This window comes from Monopterus albus, unplaced genomic scaffold, assembly GCF_001952655.1.
Source record: "Monopterus albus unplaced genomic scaffold, M_albus_1.0 scaffold48.1, whole genome shotgun sequence".
Classification (NCBI taxonomy): domain Eukaryota; kingdom Metazoa; phylum Chordata; class Actinopteri; order Synbranchiformes; family Synbranchidae; genus Monopterus; species Monopterus albus.
Window position 1 is genome coordinate 1,006,655 of NW_018127928.1, and position 10,790 is coordinate 1,017,444.

Genomic DNA, 10,790 nt, shown 5'->3' on the forward strand with positions numbered 1-10,790 from the left:
TCCCTCCCACCTGCACATCTATTCATAACAGCACCATTAGCAATGATGTGGACATCCAGACTCAAACGTTCAGGTTTAGTAAGCACAGAAGTGAATTTTAAATTTCAGTCCTAAATGTTTAGTGAAAGCAAACTTGGTTCTATTAAAAGGAAATGTGTTTACAATTATGCATAAGATTGAATATTATTACATTTAATGAAACTGTGCAGCCATAAAAATATGACCTCTTGGGTTTAATATTTCATTCTGTATAAGCATCATAGCATTTGCCTTTAACTTTAAAACCATCCAGGGAACATCTAAGGAAAAAGATCAAGGTTCAAGAGTTTAACTTGGCTCTCCTCTGATTATTGATCTTATTATTATAAGAAGGTTGAAGCAAGTGCTCATTAGAGACCTCTCTGCAACCTCACAAGCATTAAAAACCAAAATTGATTGCTTCTTAGAGAGAATTTCTGATTTACTTTATATGCAAAAATAAAAGTTGATAGCAGGTGGAGATGACTACAGAACATAAATGCAATCAGAGCTTCTTGTGAATGGCGAGACAAGTGAATACAAAATTATAGTGTGTGGTTTTACCTTGCAGTGGACACACTGCAGAGAAAACTGCTTCTCACAGCAGGGCATGTAGTAGTTGTTGCCATCCTTCTGGACAAAGCTCCTGGTGCCAATGGGCTGCTGGCAGTGGTTTCAGGTAAAACAGTTCTCATGCCAACTGTTGCCCTCATACTCCATCTTTTTAGAGCCTGGTGGGTGGAGGGGCAGAGAGAGACGAAGAAAGAAAAGAGTGAGAGTGGGATGAACGAGATGGAAGAGAGACAGAAGTTCTCACACCAACAAATGTGCTGCTATTGTTTCTCATGTTAATCATCAACTTCATCACTCATGTTTTTATTTTCTTGTAAATTATGATGTCTTTGTGCAAAGAAAAAAGTTGTTTTATTTAGTTTGTGTCCACTTTAATTATGACATGTACTGTAATCCATCATTGGACTACATATTACAGGTATGCACAGTCAGTGGATTTTCTTAATTTTATAAAAACATGGACCGCTTACATCCAATCTGTGGTTTATATTTGTGGAAATAATTCAAATATGGACATAATAGACAACATAAAAAAAGAAGAAATTAACTGTGGTCAGTCACCAGCTTCACCATGCTAACCAATGTATCATCTACGGTACAATTTAGTCTCTGTTCCAGTATTTGCTCAAAACCTCACCATTTGTTTCTGTTAGGGTATGATCAGGCCTCGTCACCTGGCATGATGGTCTTCAGGCACACATGACACTTGGCAGAGTACTCGTTGCTGTAGCACTCAATGCACATCAGCATATCATCCTTGGTGACAAAGCTGTTCAACCAGAGTCCAGCTACACTTGAAGCACAGGAAGCATTCGCCATGCCAGTGGCGGTTCTTGTATGGCACATCCTGCAGAGCCACTGGACAGAAAGAATGTTTGGTTTAGGTAGAAATCAGTTGCACAAACCTCAGAATACCATCAAATATCACATCTGCTGTCATCAATCTTCCATGACAAAAAGACACTGTGTTACCTTGCTTGTGCAGCCAATGACCTTTATTGGAAAAAAGGGCCTCATAGCACATAATGCAGGGAGGTTTTCCTCCTTCAGGATGTACTTTGGCCATACAGGGACTCCTTAAGCTCTGTACAGTCATGGTGCTCAGCCATTTTGACTCAAATCTCCTCTTTTAGTCTTCTGTCCTGTAAGAAAAAAAATAACAGACATTCAAGTACACTAACTGCAGCCAAATAACTTCTCAAATGCAGGATCCAAACGCACGTTTAATTACCACCTTTACTTTGAAAATTCTATTGGCTTTCCATAATTGGAGAGCTCTGTTTTCTGCAAAAGCACTATAGTAACATCTGAGTATCACATGGTCCAATAAATTACTTCTATGATTACATACCAGTACACAATGTAGACCATTAAAGTTAAATGAGTACCACATGCAATAAATTAATCAGGAATGTTGCAAACAGCTCCAAAATAGGCAGCAATGTAGAATCAGTGCTTTCCATTTTGTTAACAAGCACCTTTAAATCTCTTTTACCTGCTTCAGAAGGTCTAAATTAGCTTGTCTTTCACTTAATGTAGCCAAGAAAGTTGACATCATCCATATGGAGCAACAAATATTTGTTGTTATTTTTGAGTATGACCAACAACAAAGAGGGTTAGATGGAAGAGGGAGAAATCAATAAGTAGAAAAAGACAAAAGAAAAGGACAAGAAATAAAACCTTTAAGTAAGAAGGAAAACAAAGAAATTATTGAGCAGCTGAGAAATATGGACGTTTTTGACAATACACAGCCACACTATTTTTGTGGTAATCACTTTAATGCTGCAGGTGTGAAAGCTGGCTATAATGTTAATGACCTTATATGCTGATAATTTGAAATAGGCTACTTCATATACTGCTGGGTAGCTTGTGAATTTCCCAATAGGAATCAGAGTCTCGTGATTATACTGTACAATTTTGCCATGTTAATCTGATTTTGTAAAAGTACCAATTAGGCTACATGTGTAGTAAAAAAGTAAGCCTACAATATTTGCCTCTAAAATCTAGTAAAGCTGAAGTACAGAAACCTCAAAATTGCACTTGGGTACAGAACTTGGATATATTTAGCCCGTTTAATTACGTTCCACCTCAGATTATTAGTGTGTAATTGTAGTGACATTTTGTAGTGATTTTGTATTGCATGAACATGGATTTTGATAATTCCGGTTTTATTTTGAAAATCGTCGGAAGAAACGTTAGCTTGTTTTGTATCCGGAAGAATTTGTAACAAACGGTGTAGAGGAAGATAAATAAAAGAAGCACGGTTAACTTCCGTATTAATATCACAAGTAAAGCGGTAAAACATTTCATGTGAAGAACATGGAGGACGAACAGCGGCTGCAGCTCGGAGAAAACTCGGACTGGATGTCCCGTCTGCCCGACGAGCTCCTGGATGTCCCGCTGTGGAACTTGGCCATTCCCGGTAAAACAAGCGCCGGTGTTCTGTCAAACTTTGCTACCTATCAAGACGTGCTACCCACCGTTCACAAAGTGGTTAGGGTGAGGGTGATGGATTGGGGCGGGGTTAGTCAGTCCATAGATTTTGCTACAAGGTACTACCTGGGTAGGTAGTATATCTCGACAAGGTAGCTAAATCTGAGAGAACACCGGGCATACATAAGCGAAGTCGGTTAAACTAGCATATTTTGGATGAAATATTAAACTTGATGATAAACGGTTTTATTTCCGTAATATCTGCTAAAAATGTATAATTTCCTGGGTTTTCTGTGTCTGCGTCGCACTCAAGTAGCACAAGGGTGTCCACAAACCTTTGGGCTTATAATTTGCATCCATATCGGTCAGTCCTTTCTCTCTCCAGGAAGCCACGACAGCATGTCTTTCTGCCTGGATGTCTCGTCCCCTGTGCAGAGATCTGAGTCCTGCCTCCTCAGAGTGAGTGACCGGCTGGTTCCCTGCTGGACTCGACCCTGTGTCTACCGCTGGGCCACCACACAGGTAGAAGAGACCATGCAGAAATTCAGGGGCCAGATTAGGATCCAGGGATGCAGAGCCCAGACTGAACATTCTCTCCAATGAGACAGTGTGGCCTCATAGAGGCCACATATACATATGTTTTATAGATAGATGTACATTTTGCCACATATTTAACCATTATTTTACCAGGATGTCTCATTGAGAACAAGATCTCTTTTTCAAGGGAGGCCTGGACAGGATGACTGCCATACAATTTACAACATATTAAAATTAAACTTCAACACAATCTACAAAAATTCCATTCATAAGATTTATATTATATTTCTTACCTGTGTCTGTAGCAGTCTGTCTTGAGTGATCAGTGTGATCTTGGTATTCGTTTCTTGGACCTACGGATTGCCAGGAAGTCAGCAGGAGGCAGCCAATTGTTCTTCGCCCACGGCCTCTACACACAGATGACTGTCAAGGTACAAGGAATTACAGTGAATGCAAAAATCTAAAGCAAGATTTTAGTAATCATATTTGTCCATTTGCAGGAGGCATTAGATGAACTAGCTACCTGGCTGGACTCTCATCCAAAAGAGGTGGTGATAATCTCCTGTTCGCATTTTGAATCTCTGACTGACACAGACCACACCAACCTTGTGGAGTATATCATCACACTGTTTGGAGAAAAACTTTGCTCCTCACAGGTAATAAAACAATGCAGAAATAAATTAATCCACAACTAGTTTGATAAGTAATTTATCAGCAAACTTGTCAAATGTGTAGTTCCAGCTCCTCAAAATAAGTATTTGCTGTTTTTTGTTGTTGTATATGATTGTAGATTATATTTAGGTCTGAGAAAACATAGATAAACTAAGTTAGTTTTGAACTTTTGAAATGGAATTTTTAAGTGTGCTTATGTGTTTTATGCCCAGGACACTCCCACTCTGAGTTCCTGCTGGGCCAGAGGTCAACAAGTTGTCGTTTCTTATGGCAACCAGCAGGTGGTGCTGCAGCACCCTGAGCTCTGGACTGAGATGACATACTGGTAAATACACAGGGAAGCTTCAGTGCCACCATGTGTTTGAGGGCTTCTTGTCACTGAAGATCAAGTAAAAACAAGTCAAATTTTTGACTCTGGTTAATGTTGTTTTCCTATAACAGCAAAATGGCAAATAAAATCATCTTTGAAAAAAATAATTTAAAATGACCAGCCTCATGGTGCCTTTATAGGTATGCCGATAGCTCAGACCCCAAAAAGGTGATCGCTTACCTTGAGGACCAGAAACACAGAGGAAGACCAGGTAAGTCTGATTTTTGGCTAGTTTCACTCAAGCCATCACAGAGAGGGGGGAGATGCAAGATCACTTGCATACAGGGATAATGTGTACGTTTTCTGACAGGTTCCGCTGTACACCTTAAAATGTAAAACACAGTTGTGTAAAGAAAAACACCTGAGAAGTTCAAACTGTGGTTCTTTTTCCCACCTCTGTCTGCACAGCTCACCATCACTACATGAAGCTGGTGTGAATGTTGGTTTACCGAAAGTTACGGAAAAGTCAGATGTCCCCTAAATCTGACTTTGCAAAGATGTGAGGACTTGGGGGTTTCTGAAGCGTTTGACCATCCATCATCACTTCAGTTGAAGTGTACTGGTCCCTTTACTGACTTTTTAACTGTCTGGTTTCCTGCTTTGTTTTCCAGCTGGTTTTTACATCAGTGGTCTGAACCTGACAGAGGACGCTCCTTACGTCGTCTTCCATCCCCTCCAGAACATGAGGGAGATGACTATGAAGGCTCTCTCACTGCTGCTCACCTGGACGAGCGAGCAGCGGCCAGGACCTGAGATTGGTGGGATCAACATCATTTGCTGTGACTTTGTTGGCATCAGTCAGTTCTGCTCGCTTGTGATCAACCTAAACTACAAACTGTTGGGTGGCGCCGGCACGCTCGCTCCTCGCCCTGTCTGCAGGACACTGGGGGACATTGCACAAAAGTAGAATTAATGGCATCTAGTGGCCATAACAGCTCGAGAGGAACTTCAAATGAATTGTTGCTGTTTTTATGATGTATTTTAATATTGTACATGTTATGTACTGGTTCATTAAACTGCATGTTCCTTTGTTGTTGCCCATAGGAATATATAAAGTTTATACAATGTAAAATACTTTGATATAATTAAACTCTTCTTTTTTAAAATTTATTTTGCTGCTCTCATAAGAGAAACATCTGAAAACCCTGCAGGTCATATAAAAAAAAAAATAAAAAAAAAACAATTTTGAGGAGACTATCTGTCCCTTCTCTAACACAAGGACACTGATGACTCAAGTGACAAGAACCCAAATCCAGGGTAGAGAGGTTCAGTGAATGCACAGTAGAATGTGTACAGGTGGATCAATGAGTCAGAGGAGACACTGTAGAAGGACAGAGTTCCAGCACACCAGTCCAGATACACTCCGACTCTGCAGGACAAAGAGGAGGGAGGAGTGAGAAGAGCTGTTCTTATGTTATTGTGCCAGGCATAGCAACACTTCTCACTGAACTCTAAACTCCATGACTTCTCATTCCATCCAAGTCTGCTGCCATCACGAGCTCCGCTCCTTCTGAGGCTTCTGTACGTCACTCCAATATCAACCCCTCCTTCCCAGTCCACCTCCCAGTAACAGCGGCCAGCCAGACCATCTGTGCAAAGCACCTGGTAGCACCAGTCGAACCTGTCCGGGTGATCAGGATACGGATGCTTCTCTGGTGACATCATCACTTTCCGGCCATTCTCACACAGGAGGACGTGTTTGTGTGCTGTGTTTGGGTCCAGTGTCAGTTCACAGGCATCTGATGGAGAAAAAAAAACTAGAAGCAGCACTGCAGGTTTTGACTGAATGAGTAACTTAAGTGATCAGTTTACAGACTTACACTTTGCCAGACCAGGTTTCAACCACTGAATGCCGCTGTGGTCCACCCTGGAGGAAGACACAGGGACCAGTCTAGACACAATCAGCCTTCTCAAACATCCTTCTCACATCTTTTCTCTTCTTCCTCATACCTGAGGGTGTCCATTCTCCATTGTGGATCCTCCAGTCCAGCTGACAGAAGCTTCGCTCCTGATGCTCCCAAATGATTGTAGCGCAGATCCAGCTCTCTCAGATGGGAGGGGTTGGACCTCAGAGCTGAGGCCAAAGAAATACAGCCCTCCTCTGTTATCAAGCAGCCTGACAACCTACTCACACACACAAACACAATGCACGCAGCATCTGCTGTTAATCTACTTACTGTTTGATGCTTCATTAGTCCACTGGTACAGCACAGGGGGAGTGCTCTTGAAGGCTTTATAAGCCCTACTCATGGTTTAGTTTGTAACAGGAAAAGCACAGGTGTGAATAACTAAATGAAACATGGCTGTTTACCTGACTGTTTCCAGTCGACAGTGCGGATTCCTCAGTCCAACCGAGAGCAGCTTCACTCCTGAATCCTGCAGGTCATTGTTACTCAAGTCCAGGTCTCTCAGACTGGATGACTCAGTGCTGAGAACTGATGCCACATCTTGACAGCATTTTTCTTTAAGCCTAGTTTGATTCAATCTGAAAAATGAAAACATTGTTTATATTTTTGGTGTTTTAGCTTTCCAGAAGGTCAGTGGAAAGAAAGAAAGGCTTCAAGTAAACTATGCTATGGTCACAAATATTTCAGGAGCTCAAAGACATTTACCAGTCTTTTGTTTTTTTTAACATTAACTGTTAAGCCGATATTTACTGCATTACAACTAGTCAGGTAAAAGTAAAAGGATGCAGAAACACTTCTTCAGTACATCACTACAAGCACTCTGCACCTCAAATAAATCTCTATTAAGGTAAATTTCATCTTACCCACGGAAAACCTTTACATCCTTTAAGAGCAATTAAAGGACAAATACAATGATTATACAAAAAGTTTAAATAGCCACTTACAACTAGGGTTAAAGTATGAGCTCACCTCAGAGTTTCCAACTGACAGTGTAGACTCCTCAGTCCATCTGAGAGCAGGTTCACTCCTGAGTCCTGCAGGTCGTTGTTACTCAGGTCCAGCTCCCTCAGACTAGCAGACTGGGTGTTGAGAACTGATGCCAGAGCTTTACAGCTTCGTTCAGATACCTTACAGCCACTTAGCCTGAAGGATGTCAATCCATCATTTTTACATAGCTGAGGATAAATCTAACCAAATGTTTTGAAAAATGATGACTATGCTGAAGGCTAAACCCTTGGATGTTGGCTTAGGCTGATTTTTATTTTTGTCTTTGGCTGAGCCCAGTGTCCTTTACCTCTAGTTTGAATCATTCTAAACTACAGGAGTCAGGACAGTGCAAGAGTATGTGAGTGCACACAGTGTCCAGTATTTTAATAAAGAACTGCATCCAAGTGTATTAGGTGACATGCTGAAGCAAACAGTGGGGATATAATTTTCCTGTTTTGTATAATTCCTTGTGAAGAATACTGCAGTTTAAGGCAAGAAAAAAAGTAAAAGTTGGGAGATATTGGGAAACCCCATCAGAGATATGGTGGTAGAAATTTTTGTAGCAGTGACATGCTGTTTTCTAAACATTTATTTGGGCTTTATTGTTGGCAAACTAATAACCAACAAGGTAATATTTTAACTCATTTTATAAAGTCATGTTAGTGATTTGTGGATGCACAGAAAGTTAGACTAAATAGTGACAACAATACGGCAGCTGCATTTCATTAACAAAAACAAAAAAGAAAAGGACTGCAGAATCCTGACCTGAGAGTTACCAGCATGCAGCGTGGAGATGCCAGTCCAGTGGACATCCTCTCCACTCCTGGGTCTTGTAAATCATTGTTACTGAGGTCCAGCTCTCTGAGGCTGGAGGACTGGGAGCTGAGAACTGATGAGATCTCCTGGCAACATTTCTCTGTGAGGTTGGTCTGATTCAACCTGACAAGGAGACAGAAATTGTCACCTTTATGCTGCTCCCAAGAAACACTCCAGGACTTAACCACAACTTGTTTTTACACTTCAATAAACAAGATTTTTTTGTGAGCTTTAAAGGCAGTCATTGTTACCTTCAGACAGGGCTAGGTTAGCCTTTCCCCATTTCCAGTTGTAATGCTAAGCTAGCGTCAGACATGACAGCGGTATCAATTTCCCAAAATCTAAAACTTCCTTTTTAACAGGATCAAAGTAACACAATAGAAACCAGACGTATACACTTCTATCAAGCTTAGATTGTATAACAAAAGGCATTCAATCAATAGACACATTCCAAACAGCTAAAGACAATACCCAAGCAAGCAAACTTAACATACTATACAGGTCAACAGTTACAAAATCATGCTACCCTTGAAACTGATGATCCTACCTGAGGGTTCTGAGTGTGCAGTGTGGACTCGTGAGTCCAGCTGAGAGCAGTGTCACTCCTGAATCCTGCAGGTTGTTGTTACTCAGGTCCAGCTCTTTCAAACCAGAAGACTTGGAGCTGAAAACTGATGAGAACTCTTGACAGCATTTCTCTGTGAGCCTGGTTTGAACCAACCTAAAGAAATGACAGGAAATCTTTATTATATTTCATGTGTTTATGGAGATACAGATTCAGTGGTTTAATCCAAGTCATTTTAAAAATAGAAACTTCCCTACATACATTTTGTGACATCCAAACCTGCAACTTAGGACCATAAAGAATTGAAAAACCAGAATCACAGCATGCAGTATTATAGTCAACACATAATATGAAACAAAGATGTTGTAATGTGATCTAACCTCAGAACTTTCAGTCTACAGTGTGGACTCTCCTGTCCAGGAGAAAAGAGCATCACTCCTGAATCCTCAAGGTTGTTATTACTCAGGTCGAGCTCTCTCAAAGAACAGGAGCTGAGAACTGAAGCCAGAGTATCTCGACTTCTCTCAGATAGATTACAGCCAATCAGCCTGAAATACAGAGTAAATGTAAACACCCTCTTCCTCTAACTGTCATACTGCATTTATTACCACCTTGGCAGAAATCGTTTAGCTTGACCTGAGTGTTTCTAGTGTACAGCTTGGACTGTCCAGTGCAGCAGAGATCAGCTTTAGTCCCGAGTCCTGCAGGTCATTGTAACTCAAGTCCAGCTCTCTCAGACAAGAGGAGCTGGTGCTGAGAACAGATGATAAGTCCTGACAGCATTTCTCAGTCAGACTGTTTTGGTTCAACCTGGTAAAATCAAGAAAAACATTTGATAATGAAATATATCAGTAAAATATCTGCCATACACAGTGTTTTTACTGAATTGATTAAAGAAAAAAGGGCCACAAACAAAACAAACAAAAAGATCTAACCTCAGTTTTTCCAGTCTACAGTGTGGATTTTCAAGTCCAGCCGAGAGCAGCTTTACTCCCGAGTCCTGCAGGCTGTTGTTAGTCAGCTCAAGCTCTCTCAGACTCGAAGACTGGGAGCTGAGGACTGAGGCCAGACCTTCACCGCTTTTCTCTGACAGGTTGCATCCACTCAGACTGGAAAACATGCAGGCCTATGTTATCTTTAATAAACATCACCATCAATTAAGCACATACATATTAATGGAGAAGAAAAAGGCTGTAAAGGGTAATTAAGAAAGTAAGAAAGAAAAAAACAGCCTTTTCCATTAGTCTGCCCAGTTTTCTCTAAACTTACAGAGACTTATTAGAGGCTTTGACCACTGGCAGCAGCCTCAGAAGAGCCTCCTCTGAAGCAGAGTATTTCTTCAGGTCAAACACATCCACATCTTTTTCTGATGACAGTAAGATGAAGACCAGAGCCAACCACTGAGCAGGAGATAGCTTCTCTGTGGAGAGACATCCTGAACTCAGGTACTGCTGGATCTCCTCCACCAGAGAACGGTCATTCAGTTCATTCAGACAGTGAAACAGATTGATGCTTCTCTCTGGAGACTGATTCTTCCTGATCACGCTCTTGATGTGCTTGACAGTTTCCTGATGGGTGTGTGAGCTGCTTCCACTCTGTGTCATTAGCTCTCCCAGGAGAGTCTGATTTGTCTGCAGTGAAAACCCCAGGAGAAAGCGAAGGAACAAATCCAGGTGCCCATTTGGACTCTGTATGGCTCTGTCTATAGCACTTTGAAAAAGGTATGATAGTTTAGGTTTGCCCCTTAATGGATTAGGCAACCAGGCTTTTGTCTGAGACAGCAGGTTGATACCAGAGTTAATGAGAGTTAAAAAGACATAAAGAGCAGCCAGAAACTCTTGAATGCTCAGATGAACAAAGCAGAACACCTTCTCCTGATAGAGCACTCTCTCCTCTTTAAAGATCTGTGTGA

At 41.2% G+C, this 10,790-nt stretch overlaps 3 protein-coding genes across 9 annotated transcripts in view; 1 reads left to right on the forward strand and 2 right to left on the reverse strand.

Moving 5' to 3' along the window:
- cunh7orf57 (chromosome unknown C7orf57 homolog) overlaps window positions 1-1,715 on the reverse strand; it is a 14,016-nt gene extending 12,301 nt beyond the window's left edge. For 2 of the 3 annotated variants that reach the window (XM_020600652.1, XM_020600651.1), the window contains exons 1-3: window positions 1,564-1,712; window positions 1,229-1,449; window positions 583-749 (exon numbers count right to left, since the gene is read on the reverse strand). The gene's annotated coding sequence lies outside the window, so the exon portion shown is untranslated. Of the gene's footprint in view, window positions 1-582; window positions 750-1,228; window positions 1,450-1,563 lie in introns of all 3 variants that reach the window. The other variant, XM_020600654.1, reaches the window with a different exon arrangement.
- A 1,025-nt stretch (window positions 1,716-2,740) lies between these two features.
- Window positions 2,741-5,640, forward strand: LOC109960500 (PI-PLC X domain-containing protein 1). 5 transcript variants are annotated; one of them, XM_020600648.1, is made up of 7 exons: window positions 2,741-3,013; window positions 3,394-3,546; window positions 3,867-3,992; window positions 4,062-4,217; window positions 4,446-4,558; window positions 4,744-4,814; window positions 5,215-5,640. In XM_020600648.1, the coding sequence occupies exons 1-7, from the start codon at window positions 2,984-2,986 to the stop codon at window positions 5,508-5,510; spliced, it is 945 nt and encodes a 314-aa protein (XP_020456304.1). In that variant the 5' UTR covers window positions 2,741-2,983; the 3' UTR covers window positions 5,511-5,640. The 5 variants fall into 5 exon arrangements, with proteins under 5 accessions (XP_020456304.1, XP_020456303.1, XP_020456305.1 ...); XM_020600647.1 differs by having other exon boundaries at window positions 2,742-3,013; window positions 3,410-3,546; XM_020600649.1 differs by lacking the exon at window positions 2,741-3,013 and adding an exon at window positions 3,020-3,176 and having other exon boundaries at window positions 3,410-3,546.
- A 105-nt stretch (window positions 5,641-5,745) lies between these two features.
- Window positions 5,746-10,790, reverse strand: part of LOC109960499 (NACHT, LRR and PYD domains-containing protein 3-like) — a 9,844-nt gene continuing 4,799 nt past the window's right edge. The window contains 11 exon segments of the mRNA XM_020600643.1: window positions 5,746-6,342; window positions 6,424-6,470; window positions 6,554-6,727; window positions 6,915-7,088; window positions 7,480-7,653; window positions 8,263-8,436; window positions 8,861-9,034; window positions 9,259-9,426; window positions 9,515-9,688; window positions 9,814-9,987; window positions 10,148-10,790. The exon segment at window positions 10,148-10,790 is cut by the window's right edge and continues 39 nt beyond it. Of these exon segments, the coding sequence (XP_020456299.1) occupies window positions 5,813-6,342; window positions 6,424-6,470; window positions 6,554-6,727; window positions 6,915-7,088; window positions 7,480-7,653; window positions 8,263-8,436; window positions 8,861-9,034; window positions 9,259-9,426; window positions 9,515-9,688; window positions 9,814-9,987; window positions 10,148-10,790 (2,606 nt within the window). The 3' untranslated portion in view covers window positions 5,746-5,812.

Coding starts and splice junctions, on each gene's coding strand:
- LOC109960500 (XM_020600644.1), top strand. CDS start 3,295: ATGTATAATTTCCTGGGTTTTCTGTGTCTGCGTCGCACTCAAGTAGCA. Junction 3,547..3,866: donor ACCGCTGGGCCACCACACAG/GTAGAAGAGACC, acceptor CTGTGTCTGTAG/CAGTCTGTCTTGAGTGATCA. Junction 3,993..4,061: donor ACACACAGATGACTGTCAAG/GTACAAGGAATT, acceptor GTCCATTTGCAG/GAGGCATTAGATGAACTAGC.